Below are 15,487 nucleotides of genomic sequence, written 5' to 3'. Positions count from 1 at the left end.
CGCTCTTTGCAGTGTTTCACGCCCATGCTAGGCGTTATTGGAGCCTTCAGAAGCGAGCCCCAGGCTAATCCGCAAACACGCGGCAGCACTGCTGCGGGTGCGCATCGGCATGGACACGTTTGCTTCTCAATCCTCTAAGCCTGGAGTCCTGCATCGTGAGATCAGCATCGGGGGCCGCTGATGGCGACTGGGGTTGCACCCAGCGCAGCAAGCCGCCTGTGCTGTGCCACACCTCTGCAGGGCGCACGAGCTTGTCCCACGCTGATATCCTTCGGATAAGGCTAACCACAGCACTTACAAACACTGCACTACGCGACTCCATGGGCCATCGTGCGTCGTCCATCAATGCGCCCGTCGTATCAAATCCTCGCGTAGCCGTGTTTTTAAGTTCCCACGAGCTCGCTCTTAGAGCTGCCCTCTGCGCGACAGGGGGCGGTTGCACTGCGGAAGCCATCGGTAGATACACGTTAGCGCAGCCGTGCCGTCCCAAGTGTTGAAGCTTGCCCATCTCGTCTCGAGCTGCTCTGCAACCACTTCTCTGGCGATGCGCCTTCGAGCTTGGAATGGCGCAATCCATTGCGCGCATTTCTTACGTCCATTACCTGCGTCGACAATACACACCATCAGCATCGGGTCCCTTGTATTGTGTCGATGGGTGAATGAGTGGGTCCAAGGACATACACAATCCATGGATCCATCCGGGGTAGTCACGTGTGTGCTCTTGGCGTCGGCCTCGGAAAAACCCTCAGCATTCGACGCGCGCGAACCAACCACGTCTTTTAGCAGTTACGCGCAGCCCTTGATACCAAACCACCGACACCTTTGCAATGCCCGCCGCATCGGGCGCGTCGTCCACCAGCATGAACACCAGAAACTCCTTTTCGTCCAGCTGGGTCGGAAGCTCACCCTCGCGACAATCGCCCGTACGGCAATCACCCCAACGCAATGGGCTCCGTTCATCTAGAGGAAGTCTTCTCTCAGACTCTTACGAGAGCCCTACGCGAAAGCTACAGCTCGAGTTCACCAACATTCTCAGCCACTCCGACCGGGAATTCCACAAGAAACTTGATCAAGATGCAGCCGAGCGTGCCAGGCTTCACGAGGAACAGCTTGCAAGGGCTGCCCGAGAGCATCAGAGAGTCATGGAGGAGGCAACCCGTGAGATGGAGCGAATCAAGCTCGAGGAGGAAAACGAACGGTTGCGCAAGGCAGCTGTCCAGGAGAAAGAGATCCAGCGTCTGAAGGAGCAAAAGATGAGAGAGCAAGCCGAGGCTCAGCAGCGGCAGTTGGAAGCAAAACTTCGTGAAGAACAGGCTGCGAGAGAAGCCGCGGAGAAGCAGAGGAGACTACAAGAAGCCGCGGAGAAGGCTAGGGCACATAAAGAACAAGAAGAAGCAGCAAAACGGGAAAAGGAAGAGGATGAGCGAAGAGCACGGGAGGCCGCTGCCGTGCCGCCACCTCCAGTTGCAAAGCCTCAGCCTGTCCAAGCTTTGCCAACCCCTTCCGCACCAGCAGTAGCAGCACCGGTCCCCGCATCAGCACCGTTGGCACCGTCGGCGCCCTCAGCCGACATCGTCGAAGTCCACAAGAAGTACCTTACACTTCATCGCTCAATGAAGGAATTTCGGAAACAGTTCCTAGCCGCGCACAAGGCTCCAACAGATCCACTGAAGAGCCTTATCGGTGATGTACGACGCAATCTGAACAAGCGGATGGGACAGATAACGGTCGACGTCGCGGACAGCAAGAAGACCATCAAATCGATACGAGAGGAGTGCTTCGATAAAGCCATTAGTGCAGGCGGCCCTATGATTGACATTCGCCCCTACTTGATCTCGCACCAGATCACCAATGATGCTGACGCACAGTATCCGCAACTGCTCCTATACTTGTGGGTAATGTTCGAGAAATACCTGGTTAAACAATGGGCCCACGAAGCACCCAAGGAAGACGGTAGAATCATTACTCAGCTTTCTCTCATCGCCGCAAGTTTGTACCTGGACACAAAGTACATGTGTATGGGAACCGTCACCATGACCGACACTCTCCTCGCCAAGTTACACCGTATCTGCCCTATGCTATTCGGCATCCGGGGCAACACGACAACCAACCGCGCTGGCTTGGGGCTCGACAAGGTCCACCCCAACGATGATGCAGAACATAACGCATACCTCCAGCGAATGACCGGAGTCGGGGCAGGCTACGCCGCTCTCACCCATCGAAAGTTTGCACAAAAGCCTCCCGCCATCCCCATCTCGGAATACTGGCGCGCGGTAGTACTCATCTGCAACACGCCAGCCGAGGCCCTGTACCCGGCCCACTTCATGACTCTGCAAGGCCTCCTCCGAGATAACGTGAGGAAATTCCTCGCTACGTACGGCGTAGCAGCGAAAGCAGTCCTGCGACGCGCTACATTTGATCTTCCTAACCGCGTCCCGGAACCGCGCGCTGGAGTCAAGGAGGAACGTCCAGGCCTTCACGCAGCTGCAGGCTCGGTGAAGACGTTGCCGGACGTCTGGCATGCGAAGGAAAACATCAACATTAGGTGAAAACGTGCAGCATGAAGCCAGTACAGCGGAGGACATCATCTCAATTTGTTTGTTTAAACTGGAATAATGCATAGCATGGCGTTTGGCAGAGCATGTTGGAATGCATATAAACAGCGGCGCCCACCAGAGTTGGCGAACGCACGTGGACATCGAATTCGTCGCTTAGTTGCTTGCCCATAACATAGTTACCACATCATCGAATACGTTGTGTCAACTCCAGCCACATTCATGCTCACCGCTTCCTACCGTGATGTGCCAAGTTCCTCGCTCACGCTCGATTCTCTGCATCGCAATACGCATCCGCGAGGCACAGCCTCCCCACATATCCATCCACACACACCCGAATTTATCTCGATCACTTCTCACCTCTTACCCCTCATAACACGCGCTCCGCGATAGGCACCCACTCCCCAATCGGCCTACTCGTATCGACTAGCACTACCCTACCCCCTGTCCATCCACCCATCTCTCCCTCTCCCTCTCCCTCCCCACCTCTCCCTTCATGCAACTTCACACCCTCTACCCCAACCCACGCCTCCACTTCTCTTAACTTCTCCTTCTCCACTACGGGACAGTCATGATACAGCAGACTCAAATGCGGGACCCACTTCTCCTCTAGCCAATTCTCTAAATCCCAGGGGTTGGGCTGGACAACAAAGCGAGTGGCGTGGGTTAGGAGGGCAACACCAGGCTTAGACACGCGGGAGTAGAGTTTTCGGACGTAGACGGGGTCCTGAGTGGGTGCGACGTCAGTGCGTGTTGGGTTTGGGGCTATGTACGAGGCAATTTGCTTACGCTGGCGAGGGGGCCGAGGGAGACGTGGGTTTGGGAGGCAGGGGGGAGTAGGAGGGCGTCGAGCCAGGCTTTGGGGTTGGGTGCGTACTGTAGATGGGTGGTTAGTATGAGGGATGGTGGGGTTTGCTTAAGAGATACAAAGGCTTGGGATGTTTTGTCTTGCGTTGCGCGGATTGCAGGGCTCGGTAGCTAGGTACCATATAGTACCCCTCCACGCGGCCACGCCAACAATACACTCAATTGGGTTCAACTGCACCCCATCCAACGCAAACACGAGAAAAATCAGCCCCGGAAGGCAATTTATAATGATTACTCACCACATCCGCAGCTATATCCGAGGTGAGCGTGACATGCGGGAGGAAGGTATGTGGGGACCCAAATTGCGCGGCTGTCTGCGCGATCAGCTTAGACAGTGCGGCCTCAAGGGGGTGTCCGCGCGGCGGGAGGAGCCAAAGGGACGATCCCGGCATGGCTGGCGGTTAGGGGGTGGGGAACGCGTGCGTGGGAGGTGCGCGGATGTGCGCGGTGCTATGCGGTGGGTGCGATGACGTTATTTTCTGGTCAGCGAGGCCAGGTGATGGGGTCTCGATTTTTTTTTCCACACCAAAGAGCGGATAGATGTATTTGGAAACCATCGAGCGGTCGGAGAATTCCTAGTTCCAGTTTGTAGATGCTGGGGGATCACGTGCTGATTACGGTTGTCGACCTCGGGATAGGGTATAGAACATGTGTACACTGTCTTTGATGATATCTGGCAAAGGCTGCAGATCAATTGAACGAAATAAAAAGAACGTGGACTTTAAACATGTTGACTTGGAGCGGTGTGGTGCGGACAATAATTGTTACCTGAATATTTAAATCACACTTTTTAAGGGTGACATACTAGTACTATTACATAATATCGTTACTGGGTCGTGAAAGCAGCTATCTTATTTCATAAGACCCTTCTTGCCATCGCCATCAGCATCCTTCAAGGGGTTGAGCTTATCCAAGAGGGAAGCCTTCTTTGGCTGAGTACCAGTGGAGTGGCTGGTACTAGACACGGAGCTGGTTTCCCGTCCGAGCTTGTCACCGGTGTAAAGGCCATCACTCTTGCGTATGTGATGCTCCTCGACGCCACGGATGTTGCCGGTCTGGGACTGAGACTGGTAGTCACGGCCGCTTGCAAGACTACCGGCACCGACACCGGCGGCACCGACACCGGTACCAGCGCCTCCGAGGCGACCGGCAGCAGTGTTGTGCTTGCCGCCGTCAAGGGGGTCGAAGTCACCATGCATGGCACTCTCGCGAACCTCGTGGTCCTGGTGGGAGTCGCGCTTACTTGTTTTTCCCTCCATCATGTGCTTAAGGGTGCCGCCAATGTGCTTGGGCTCGCCCTCGAAGCCGTCGTAACGCTCATCACGGCCGCTGAGAACACCTCCCTTTTGCTTAAATTCGGACATAGTCATGGCGGGAAGCTCAGATGACTCATGGATGGTGGCAGCGTTGTGGTGAACCTCGTGAATGGGAACAGTAGTATGCACAACGCTGGGCTGGATAGTCTCCTTATGGACTACTGGTTGGATAGTCTCGTGGATGTGCTGTATTAGTGTTAGTCACATGGTAACAAGACGAAAGCGGGTGCGACCTCACGTGGTGGACATGCTCGCCTCCAATGGCAGCGTTAGCACTCTGGCTGTGACTAGTCTCCGTAACAACGCGCTGATCCTTGAACTGAGCCTGCTCAGCAGCAAGGTTGCGCTTGGTGTGGTCGTGATCACGGTGATCGAACTCTCGGTGCTGAACTGCCCCAAGTTGTGCGGTGTGCTTCTCAGGGAGAACCTCGCGGTCCTTGATTGGCTGGACAGTGCGGTGGTAGTGATCCTGGTGGACCTCCTTGTCGATGGCTGTGTTGACTTCTTCATGTACATGAGGCTTGACAACCTCCTCCACTACGGCCGGAGCGACGGTCTCGTGAACAGTGGTGTCATGGTGACCAGCCTTGCTCATGAAATCGCTGACTGCTGCCTTAGCCTTGTCCATTGTGATTGTAGTTGGTGGTGTTGTAAAGTAATGTGTTGGGTGTCAAAAGATGGTGTGAACAGTGTATCTGATGAAGTGCTGAGTGGAAGATGTAATGATGGGATGTGAGCAAGCTCCAATGTAACAGTTATATATTCGTATACTCGAACAAAGCAGATCCTGCTTATCGGCCTTATGATGCAAGCCCGCAACGACGTAATTGTTAAGAGCTCAGACTCCAGTGTACGCTCAAGTATCCGCACTACAGGTACACCAGCGGACAGTGAAATACCGTAATCGGCCAAGATGGACAAAAACAAATGGGCGATTGGGTGAGAAGCATTGTTGTTGCGGGGCTTGAAGCGCCTGGCGTCTGGAACCTGCGCCTACAGTTCGTGGCTGAAGCGGATGTACGTCAGGGAAACCACAGATACATTCCCCACTCTCGTCAAACCTACAATGACCCCATCTTCGCACGCCAGCTGGACCATATGGATGTTGGTGGGTCAGTCTCGTAGTGGAATCGCAGTGATCCGGCTCCTCAAAACGGCCGTGGTGGATTTCCGTTGTACAAAAAAGTGAAGCACAGCAGTTACCAATCTTTTGAAAACGTTCCATGCAACTGATCGTCAACCGAGTCCTGCTTTTGATTGGTCGTGTACAGGAGCGATCGAAAAGCGCATTGTGATGTGCACGAGGATATTGTAATGGACGAGCTTAATAGAGTTAGATGCCATGCGCTAAGCGAGCCGCCGCATGCAAATCATCGGGGGCGGATCAGATCTCGCTCCACCCCCGACACACGGAGCGAATCATCTCTCTATCCATACCAAGCCTAACAGTTCCAGAATCGCGGACGGCGATGTGCTTGACGCGGACCCTAGTACACGGCAGGCGGGACTGCCGCACGTCCTGAATCGTCAGCCTCCGAACTATCACTGGACACGATGACCGTGACGTGCGTCTCATCCGCCGCGGTGGATTTCACCAATGCGTATTTGCTGGCACGTCAAGTGCTGGCTTGGTTGAGTGTACGTCATAAAGAGCCTCCGGCTGTTACCGAGCCACCAGAAGCGTTGAGCCACTCCAGTATTTGAGATGCTACAGTTTAGCTCTCACGAGAACACTGTTCCTGCTAGGGAACAGTGTACCTAGTGTCGACTTGCAAAGCTTTGGCGCCGAACACACCTACCGTATGCAGACCAAAAAAGGAGCCTGAGTGACCACAGAACGGATGCTCTGACCCGCTGCGGGTGACGTGTTATGGAGCGGCCGATGTGGAAAAGCCTTGTGCCAGAGATCGTAAAAAGAAGCGAGATTGTAGCAGGGCAATGGGATCTTCACGACATTTGGAGAAGGAGCATCTCGACGTTTTGCCACAAACAGAAGACTAGACTTAGGGCTCCGCGGACCCTCGTTTTTCGGATGGCACTCAACACCTTCTCCGAAGTACGTCAGCGGGACACATATTTTGTGACCCTTGCCACTGAGCATTGCCAATCGCGCCTTCCAGACGGGCCTGTAGTCCTAGCATACTCCCTTCCCGTAGCATGCGTCGTGACTGCAGGAAGGAGTAAACAACAGGGCTCTGGTTCTGTTGCCTACCTCCGGCTCAGGAGACAACACCCACCTAATCCCTTTTCCTATCCCACCGATCACCTATAACCTCCCGTGCGCCCCCACTCTTCATATCACTCATGAAAGGCTCAAAGTCTCTCTTCAAACATTCCGACCGCAACAAGGGTTCAGTGCCCGAAGCGACTTCCTCTCACCCAGAAATACGTCTTGGACCTGCGCAACTGCTCGACGAACACTGGAAACAAGAGCGGGCGTCAAGTTTAGATCTTTCCCGAGACCCTTGTTCCCCCGCCCATCCAAGCGTTCCATCCAGTCATCGGAGTCCTACGTACCCAGATAGCCGGCCATCCGGTCACCATCCTGCTAGTGTCAACGGAGATTATTCCGTAGGCACGACCGGCTATGCGGCGCGATCTTCAAGTCTCTCAGAAAGGGGAGACGATACAATTGGAGACGATTGTCGAGCATACATGGGGTCCATTTCTCCTGGCAGTGTCACCAGCAAGGCCAGCAAAAGCAGCACTGATGCGGAATTCTTCAGCCTTGGTAGCGACAGCAGACTGAGAACCGGCAACAGTGAGATGAGGCACGCTGAAGACATAGCCGACAGAAACATAGAGCACTATGGGTCCAATTCTTCGCGGCATAGCTCCCTTGGGTGCCAGAACGCAGGCAACCAGTTCGCGCAGGATCATAATGGTACGTGATAGCTTGAGTGCTGGGTGGCTGCTACCCAGGCTTACTCCTGGGATTCGAGCTGCTGTTTCGCCCTTGCATATTCCGAATTTGCTAACGCCCAGCAGCACGCAGACAATCTATCGCAGCCTCTATCAAATCCTTGGGGTCTGTGCCCTCGTCTCCTGCTAGATCTGTCCTGGGTTCGCTCAACTTTTCTGGTCTGCCGAAGTATTCGCTCGGGACTGGGGTTGCTACTGAAGGTGGTCTCGTTGATAGAATCCTACCTCATGTTGAGGATCCTAATGCTCGACCATATGACCGAAAGAATTGGCCGACGCGAATTGCCCGCGATGAGTCTCATCACTCATCAAACCGCGACTGGCGCGCGAGTGACGACGACGATACCTCCAATGGAAAGCGTGGAACGAAGGAAAGAGATGGCACTATGGACATTTGTGAAGCTATTTTGGCAGGCACAGGTCGTTATGATCTGAAGGCCGCTTTGGATGGAGTGGTCGATTTGAACGACACGGAAGATACGGATCGGGACGTCCAGTGGGCTCCAGGTGACGCTCATCTCATTTTAGATGCGTTAACTGGCTAACATGCGAATAGCTGTTACTCAGGAAGTTGTGAAACCGCACCAGCACAAAGTGACCGAGGAGCGCATCTATCGCGAGATCCATAACCACGACATCTATCGCTACATCCAACCCGTCTATCAAACCGAGATACTACCTGCTCGGCACTTTTTCTACAACACAAACAATGAACTGGTCGAAGTGTCGGCTGATCAGCTTCCGGAGTGCACTGGTGCGAAGCAACGATGGGCTCTTGTCCGAGGTGACAAGGATAAACCCACATCGCACGCCGTTCGGAGCGCACTGCCGCGTCGAGAGCTGAAGATACTTTCCGACAAGACGTACATGACATCAGAAGGGTACGAGCGGAGAGAGACCACGATTTTGCACCCACCTGAGCTAGAGGATCTGTCAAACTATGGTGGCCCGGTCGTCCCTATCGAGTTCCTGCATCATCCGGCGCCGGTGGATCAAGAGTTAAAGGAAGAGAAGAAGGTTGACCATCTCCACAATAGTCGGCAGTTAACGATGGAGGGATTGTCCAATGCTTTGCCCTCGTTTCGTCCCGGGAGTTCTTCTTCTTCTTCATCGCGGGCACCCACTGGCAGCTCTGCGTCGTCGCCTGCTTCGAAGCGGCTTTCCATTCCACGGAAACCGGTCCCTGCTCCTCCCTCTTACTAATTGCAATGTTAATTCCTAACTGAGTCCTCCTTTCCGTCTATTTACTCTAGCTTTGCTTGATGGATTGTGCCACAGTGTCAGCATTTGTAGCGCCGCATTGCTTGCTTGTTCAGGACGCGTATATGATTTTATGCCGTTTTTTTTCTGATTCTTGCGTGCGGCTAGCATACGCATTTGCATTCTTATCCTTCCGACAAATGTTCATAGCCCGAGTTGCACCTGCCGGAGAGAGGTAGAGAAAACTGCTTTAATTAGACATATCTGATAGAACCTTTTCGCTGTACTTCTCTTGTCGTATTTTTACAATCTGAAATCATCAAATCAACATTTGCTTTTTCTTGATTGTTCATCTTTTTCGATGATTGAGTGATATCATTGCTGCATTTGGCTGCACAATCGATATGTAAAGATATCTATAACACTCGCCCCACATTGGCGCATCTTGCAGTGGCTTTTCCGGCAAGATTCTGCGACTATGTGGTTTCTGTTGCAGCTCAAGATCACACGAACTGTACACCTTGTGCCTGGAAGACTCGTGTATGCAATGCAGCAACAACCTATCACGCACGCTGATGTGGCTGTGCTTGTATCTTCTGCATCGCTTCGGCACTGCAATGGTGTGGCCTTGCGCCACACACCTCACAGTTTCTCGAACGACTTTCTCGGACGACGGTGGATCCAGGTTTCGCAGGACGCGCGGTCTCGAGACACCCTCCCGGAAACCTTGTCGACAGTCTCTTGGTAAGTTAAAGGTGGGTCAGGTGAAGAAAAGGTGGTGTAATGCAGGCTCCTGCATACTATTTTTGCAGAATCGCGTCACAGGTTACGGCGGTTGCGCGAGGCTGAGAGAGGCGGAACACTTGGTGTCGACATCTGGTAAGAAGGCCGCACTTCCCGGATAGAACTTCATTTCCCGCACGGCTGGCTGCGGCGTTGTGGCACTGTCGCTATATTTCAGGTCGCTGGAGTGAGAGGTGGTGGATATTGCCCATCTTAAACGCGGCGGTGCGTGTATACCATGACTTTGGTGAGGGGGAGGTGCGGTGCTGTGCGGATTCGTGGTGGTGGTGCCAGTGAGCGAGGGAGGTATCACGACGATTGAGGAACGTAGGACAATTTTAAAAACGTTGGTTTGATTTGATTCAGGCTCGACTACGGATAGGAGCGAACGAGGGGTATATGTATATAATGCGCTAAGTAGACAACCAAGCTGATGGCAGTAGAGAACGATTTGGGCGATCGCGTTGGAAGGAGGGATAGGGAGTGACCCACCCAACACACGCTATACCGTGTTGAAACGACGAAATTTCAGAAATTAGGGTTTGACGGCTAATCAGAAAGCGTGTGCACGATCCTAGGTATCTCCGGTAACTGTTGTGCCGCGACGCTGGTTTGCGGCGAGTTCGACGTCTTCCACGTCGTGCTGTCTGGTGAGCCCTCCTTCTTCCCATAGTACCTCACGCTACTTGTGCTTGTGCTTCTTGGCCTCACCGGTCTCGTTCCCAGATCCCCGTCCTCCTGTTGTATCGGGCTCAAACTGATGCTTCCCCGTGAGTACCTGCTGCTCGACGCACTCACACCGCTCCCATTGCTGATCGCTCCTGTCAGAGACTCGTGTCGCTCCGGTGGAGCAATATGCAGTGGTATCAAACTGATGGTCTCCATGCTCTGGGCGCTTACGCGTCTGTTGGCGGGTTCGGATTCGGGTTCGACGTCGACGTAGACAGAGACGCTGCTGCGTTCGCGGCTGAACATAATCGAGCGTTCTTCGTCGGGTGTTTGTGCATTGTCGAGGAGACTGGATTTGTCGGTAGTTTCTGTGCGAAAAGGGTGGTAGGATCTTGGACGGTGCTCGGCTGGGAGCTGCTTGCGGAGTTTGCGTTTGTGAAGCATGAAGGCGATAATAGTAGCAATAAAGGTGAGGGCGAGAAAGAGGAAGACTGCTCCTACGACTATAGTGGCCGTGGTCCATGACCTGCCACCTTCGTTTGTGGCAGTCTGGTCGATATTCTGTTTCTGATCATCTGCTGGGAGGGGCGCCATGTCGACTTGAAGTCTGGCTGCGTGGTCAGAGGTTGCAGAGTCCTCGTGTTGTATGCCGATATGCCTTCAGTGTTCCCGTTCTCGGAATATGTGCCGCACGGGAAGTTGTTCGCGCCGTATGCACGGGGTAGTCGCAGTCAATTGTGCAAAGACGAGATTCGATAACGCCACTCCAGCTGAATGTGCCTCCCAAGCGGGATGTGGTGATGTGCTTTGATGATGCGAGGCAAGGCTCGGTCAGAAAGAAACCCCCGAGCCAAAGGAGCTGGATGTTGCTGTATAGTTATACTTGTGCAGTAGATGAGACCAACTGCGCATGGACCGCATACTGTTGTAGGATGGGTCCACTTAACTCGTAGGCGTCCAACTTCATGTCAGTTTGACCAGCTCAGCCTCAGCGTGTGGGGATATGCCTGTGCTTCCCAACCCAAAGGAACGAGCCGAGACCGCACGCCGCACTCGCGCAGATGTTAAACCCAAGCGAGTGGAGAAATATGGTATCGCATTAACGAAGTCTTACGGTAATCTGTGAGAGGTGGTGGCACAGGCGGCCTAGCGGGACAACGTATCCCGCTTGTAATGAACGCCGCCTGTAGTTGAATAGCAGCAAGCTTGTCGTGTTGGTTCGAATGGAGAGCCACAAGTGCTGCGTTCGCTGTTTTGGGTATCCCTAATTATATCAGCCCCCGTATAGATGGTGAATGAGGCAGAACGAAATGAGATGTCAGCCACTCTTTATCGCCATCCACGCCATCACTACTTTGGTACGGCTGGATTGGCGAGGACGGGAGTCCAAGCTTTAGGGGAGTTTCGCCCAAGTTCAATGCTGCGCTCTTACGTTCTAAGGTTTTGAGGCTTGTCTATCCGCAGGTTTCAAAATCGCCATCAGAGCACAGCACTTCGCGATGGAGCCTTAGGTGTTCGTGTCGTGCTCAGCAGTAGGACTTCGCCACATGTGCACCTAGGGGCTGTGCCCTGTGCGCTCGCAGTGCATGCTTTGTTCAGGCGGAGAATTCCGCTAGTGCAGCCCTGGTTCGTAGACGATGGAAACGCGAATCGTCGTACGGGAGCCTCAAGACGCAGCCACTGTGGGTGTGCAGGCGCCTGTCAGAAGACACAGTGTCTGTGATCAGAAAAACAATGTCTCGCGCGTTTCCTGAGGACCAATAGGGGAGGTCTAGAAGGTTGAGGCTCTGTCAAGTCAGTGGTGATGTTTGTTGTTCCCTCACGGAGCGCGCTTCCAGGCGCCTGGGTTTGGGTCTTTATTTTTAGCTACGATGACATCCTCTCAACATACTCACATCCAACGGCTCAAAATTCGCTTCGCCTTTCTTGAAATTGAACATTTTTGGTGGTCACCGCCCTTCCATCGAGTATCCACAATCTTGGGGGCTAGTTTCAGCGTGGCACAAAATACGAGCTTGAGCCTTTTGATCATCGTTTTAGTCTGTAGGCTTAGTCGGAATCGAGCCTTCTTATTCGCTTGTAGGATTCCTAAGCCTCCGAGTCGAGTCATCGGGCCGACCTCATCTCGCCGGCGATTCAAAACCACCCAACGAAGGTGTTGGCCTGAGTTATTCTGGTACAACAATCGCGCGGATGTTGGTTGATCGCTTTCACGAGGATAATGGGTTCCATGAGGCAGTGATATGCGATGTGTTAGTCCTAGACTGCTCAGAATCAAGACTTCATTCCACAGAGTTATTTCCGGCCCTGATTACTCCTAGAGCAATATAAAATGTATAAACAGCCGCGTATGCGTAGCCGACCAACTTTCATCTTTGATCCTGTGTACATGATTGGGTAATCTACAAATCTACGTAGAAGTGAACTACCATAGGTAGCCTCTTTCAGCATGATTTCACATAGCTTGCAGGACGCGAAAAAAGTGTCCTAAGCGGATGCCCAGGAAGATCACAGAGTACTCAACCCATTGCTTAATTTAACGATTCACAGTAAGCTTCTTCCGCACTCTAGGGTTCATATTATATTTGTGCCCGACATGACACTCACCTCTATACTTCTGAGCTAACGTTCAACATCAAGGTCACATCAGGCCTTGATCAAATCGGTAAAGTTGTATTCATCGTAGACATCAACCTTACACTCAAACAGACCCTCGTTCCCACATTAAGCTTAACTAGCCTCTCCATCCAACATACCCACCAGTCACTCGATTTCCACCAGACAAGAGTTGAGTATCTCAAAAGAGCTCTCGCTGGTCACTAATTCCATGAAATGACCACGCAAAGTAAAGTCGAAAGAGAAACCATCTACGACTCTCCACTGCCCTCTTCACTCAAGCATCCCATTCGTGGCGTTCTTTGTCGTCGTATCGCCGTCTCGATAACTTTGGAATCATCCCAACGTTGGGACATCATAATCTATCATTCAACCCAAACCATTCAGCCTAAGATTGTTCAAATGACTACTCGGATTCATATTGCCTAACATCTGACCCTGGAAGCATGGAATTACCACGTCTTGCGCGCAGAGCCGGAATTATGTATGCTTTATGTATGCTTACAAATGTGCGCCATACCCGCTAAAGAGGACCTCCATTATAAGCACATCACCACAGCCAGTAGCACATATACTGCCACCCAGTGTAAAAATTTGCATGCGGCTTTTTGTCTATAGGATATCTCTGAATCTTACACATGCTATCTCCTCGACCAAGCCTTCCTGCCCCACCACAGCAGCGGCACGCCCACGACGCCTACAGCACCAGCCCAGTGAAATGCCGACCGGCCCTCAAACCACGCTCGTCTCCTCTTCACACAGTCAGAACCAAAACGCTCATCTACGCACTCCTTACGGGCAAACTCGCCTTTCCCGCCAACCTGCTCTGAATTTCCTCCACAAGCCTGTTCTTCTCCACAACAACGCCATCCTTCTCGGGATGCCCATCCGGCAACCCCATCTCCTTGATCTTGATCTTGCCGGCCTTGAGCTCGTCGTCGCCTAGAATGATGGCCCAGGGCACCTTTCCATTCTCAGCGGCCTTGAACTGGTTCTGCAACTTCGGCTTCGCCTTCCAGAGATATTCGGCCTTAATGCCGGCATCCCAGAGCTCCTTGGCGACGGCCATGCGCTCGGGCAACATGCCGGTGAAGTCCTTGCCGCCACCGAACGCCATGATGAAGACGTCAACCTCGGTGGGGCGCAAGGCGGTCGCCTCGCGATTCTTATCAAGCCGCGCCTTGGTAATGCTGAAGATGCGATCGACGCCAAACGAAATGCCCACGCAGGGGATCGGCTTGCCGCTGAACATGCCGACCAGCTCGTCGTAGCGGCCGCCTGCGGCGACGGAGCCGACGCCGATGGTAGGGTCGTTGGAGCGGTCTTCGTCTGGATCGGTGGATTTCTTTTGCTTTTTCTGCTTCTCTTCTTTCTTGGCAACGTCTTTGGCGGAGGCGGAGGGCGCGGAGCCCTCGGTCACGACTTCGTAGATGACGCCAGTGTAGTAGTCGAGGCCGCGGGCGAGGGACATGTCGACGGAGAGGGCGGGCATGACCTCGAAGATCTCGAGGTAGTCGCAAAGCAGGGCCATGTTCTCCAGGCCCTGTTTTGCGGATTCGTTCGCGACGACTTCGGGCATGGCTTGGAGCTTCTCGACAACGTCCTTCCCGCCCTTGAGCTGTGCGTAAGTCCAGATCTTGTCGGCGACTTCGGGAGCGAGGCCTTTGTCCTCAACCATTTCTCTTCGGACTTCTTCCCAGGGAGACTGCGCATGTTAGTATTCAATCTCGCGTTGCCCAGGGGTAGAAACGCCTACCTTGTCCAACTTGTCCACGGCGCTACTTATCGTGCGGATCTTGTCCTCGGGAACACCGCATATCTGGAAGATACCGTCCAGAATTTTTCTGTGATTTATCTTGATGGTGAACTTGCCCTTCCATTCCGGCAGCTCCTCAAATACCTCCTTGACGATTCTCAGGATCTCCGCATCCGGCAGCATAGGGTCGAACTGGCCTGCAATGTCGAAGTCGCACTGGTAGAACTCCCGCATGCGCCCCTTTGTCATGGCCGGCTGATCTCTCCGGTAGACCTTCGCGATGTGGTATCGTTTGATGTTCTGGACGGCATTCTGTGCGCAGAATCGTGCGAACGGGACGGTAAGATCGTAGCGCAGGGAACAGATCTCGCCGCCTTGGTCTGCGAGGTCATAGATGAGCTTGCTGTCTTCGCCATATTTGCCTGTGAGCGTGTCTTTCAGCTCAAATACGGGCCTGGTTCAGTCAGTGTGTTGAAGCGTGAGGCGGCGCGACCAAGGCGTTGCGTACGTATCTATGGTAACACCACCGTGGCGCCTGTGTAATGGGTTAGCACATGTTCTTCAAACAAGACTTGGGGCGCGACGTACTTAAAGACATTGCTAATGGTCGTGAAGATCTGCTCGCGCAAAACAACGTCGGTGCCCGACCCTGCCATTCAATCAGCTTCCATGCCCGCAATGCTTGGAGCAGCAACCGTACAATCGCGCGTGCCCTTTGGCGTCTTCAGCTGGAAGTTGCCCTTCCCCTCTTTCCCCATCTCGTCGTGTTGCGAGTCGCGTGAGCGGCGGCTTGTGGTCGTGGA

The 15,487-nt window shown here is 53.4% G+C and overlaps 6 protein-coding genes across 6 annotated transcripts; 2 read left to right on the top strand and 4 right to left on the bottom strand.

Moving 5' to 3' along the window:
• The first annotated feature begins 783 nt into the window (after positions 1-783).
• CC84DRAFT_1254798 (uncharacterized protein) lies at positions 784-2,763 on the top strand. The gene has a single exon (XM_018184489.1). The coding sequence runs from the start codon at positions 828-830 to the stop codon at positions 2,547-2,549; it is 1,722 nt and encodes a 573-aa protein (XP_018042931.1). The 5' UTR covers positions 784-827; the 3' UTR covers positions 2,550-2,763.
• On the bottom strand, positions 2,644-4,167 carry CC84DRAFT_1159855 (2',3'-cyclic-nucleotide 3'-phosphodiesterase-like protein). The gene is made up of 3 exons (XM_018177347.1): positions 3,662-4,167; positions 3,345-3,431; positions 2,644-3,282 (listed from the first exon to the last, which is right to left on the bottom strand). Exons 1-3 carry the CDS (start codon positions 3,812-3,814, stop codon positions 2,926-2,928), a joined length of 597 nt encoding a protein of 198 aa, XP_018042930.1. The 5' UTR covers positions 3,815-4,167; the 3' UTR covers positions 2,644-2,925.
• A 106-nt stretch (positions 4,168-4,273) lies between these two features.
• On the bottom strand, positions 4,274-5,366 carry CC84DRAFT_1135339 (uncharacterized protein; the record flags this gene model as incomplete). The annotated part of the gene is made up of 3 exons (XM_018176061.1): positions 4,274-4,408; positions 4,529-4,924; positions 4,977-5,366. The coding sequence occupies 3 exons, from the start codon at positions 5,364-5,366 to the stop codon at positions 4,274-4,276; spliced, it is 921 nt and encodes a 306-aa protein (XP_018042929.1).
• Positions 5,367-7,393: 2,027 nt separating this feature from the next.
• Positions 7,394-8,863, top strand: CC84DRAFT_1212095 (uncharacterized protein; the record flags this gene model as incomplete). The annotated part of the gene is made up of 3 exons (XM_018182419.1): positions 7,394-7,622; positions 7,727-8,167; positions 8,217-8,863. 3 exons carry the CDS (start codon positions 7,394-7,396, stop codon positions 8,861-8,863), a joined length of 1,317 nt encoding a protein of 438 aa, XP_018042928.1.
• Positions 8,864-10,095: 1,232 nt separating this feature from the next.
• CC84DRAFT_128560 (uncharacterized protein) lies at positions 10,096-11,056 on the bottom strand. Its single transcript, XM_018185360.1, has one exon. The coding sequence runs from the start codon at positions 10,904-10,906 to the stop codon at positions 10,193-10,195; it is 714 nt and encodes a 237-aa protein (XP_018042927.1). The 5' UTR covers positions 10,907-11,056; the 3' UTR covers positions 10,096-10,192.
• Positions 11,057-13,709: 2,653 nt separating this feature from the next.
• Positions 13,710-15,442, bottom strand: CC84DRAFT_1076977 (histidyl-tRNA synthetase; the record flags this gene model as incomplete). Its single annotated transcript, XM_018173734.1, has 5 exons — positions 13,710-14,633; positions 14,685-15,138; positions 15,193-15,219; positions 15,273-15,333; positions 15,385-15,442. 5 exons carry the CDS (start codon positions 15,440-15,442, stop codon positions 13,710-13,712), a joined length of 1,524 nt encoding a protein of 507 aa, XP_018042926.1.
• Positions 15,443-15,487: the final 45 nt, after the last annotated feature.

Source organism: Paraphaeosphaeria sporulosa (genome assembly GCF_001642045.1).
Source record: "Paraphaeosphaeria sporulosa strain AP3s5-JAC2a unplaced genomic scaffold CC84scaffold_1, whole genome shotgun sequence".
NCBI lineage: Eukaryota > Fungi > Ascomycota > Dothideomycetes > Pleosporales > Didymosphaeriaceae > Paraphaeosphaeria > Paraphaeosphaeria sporulosa.
This window is presented reverse-complemented; position numbering and strand designations above follow the sequence as displayed.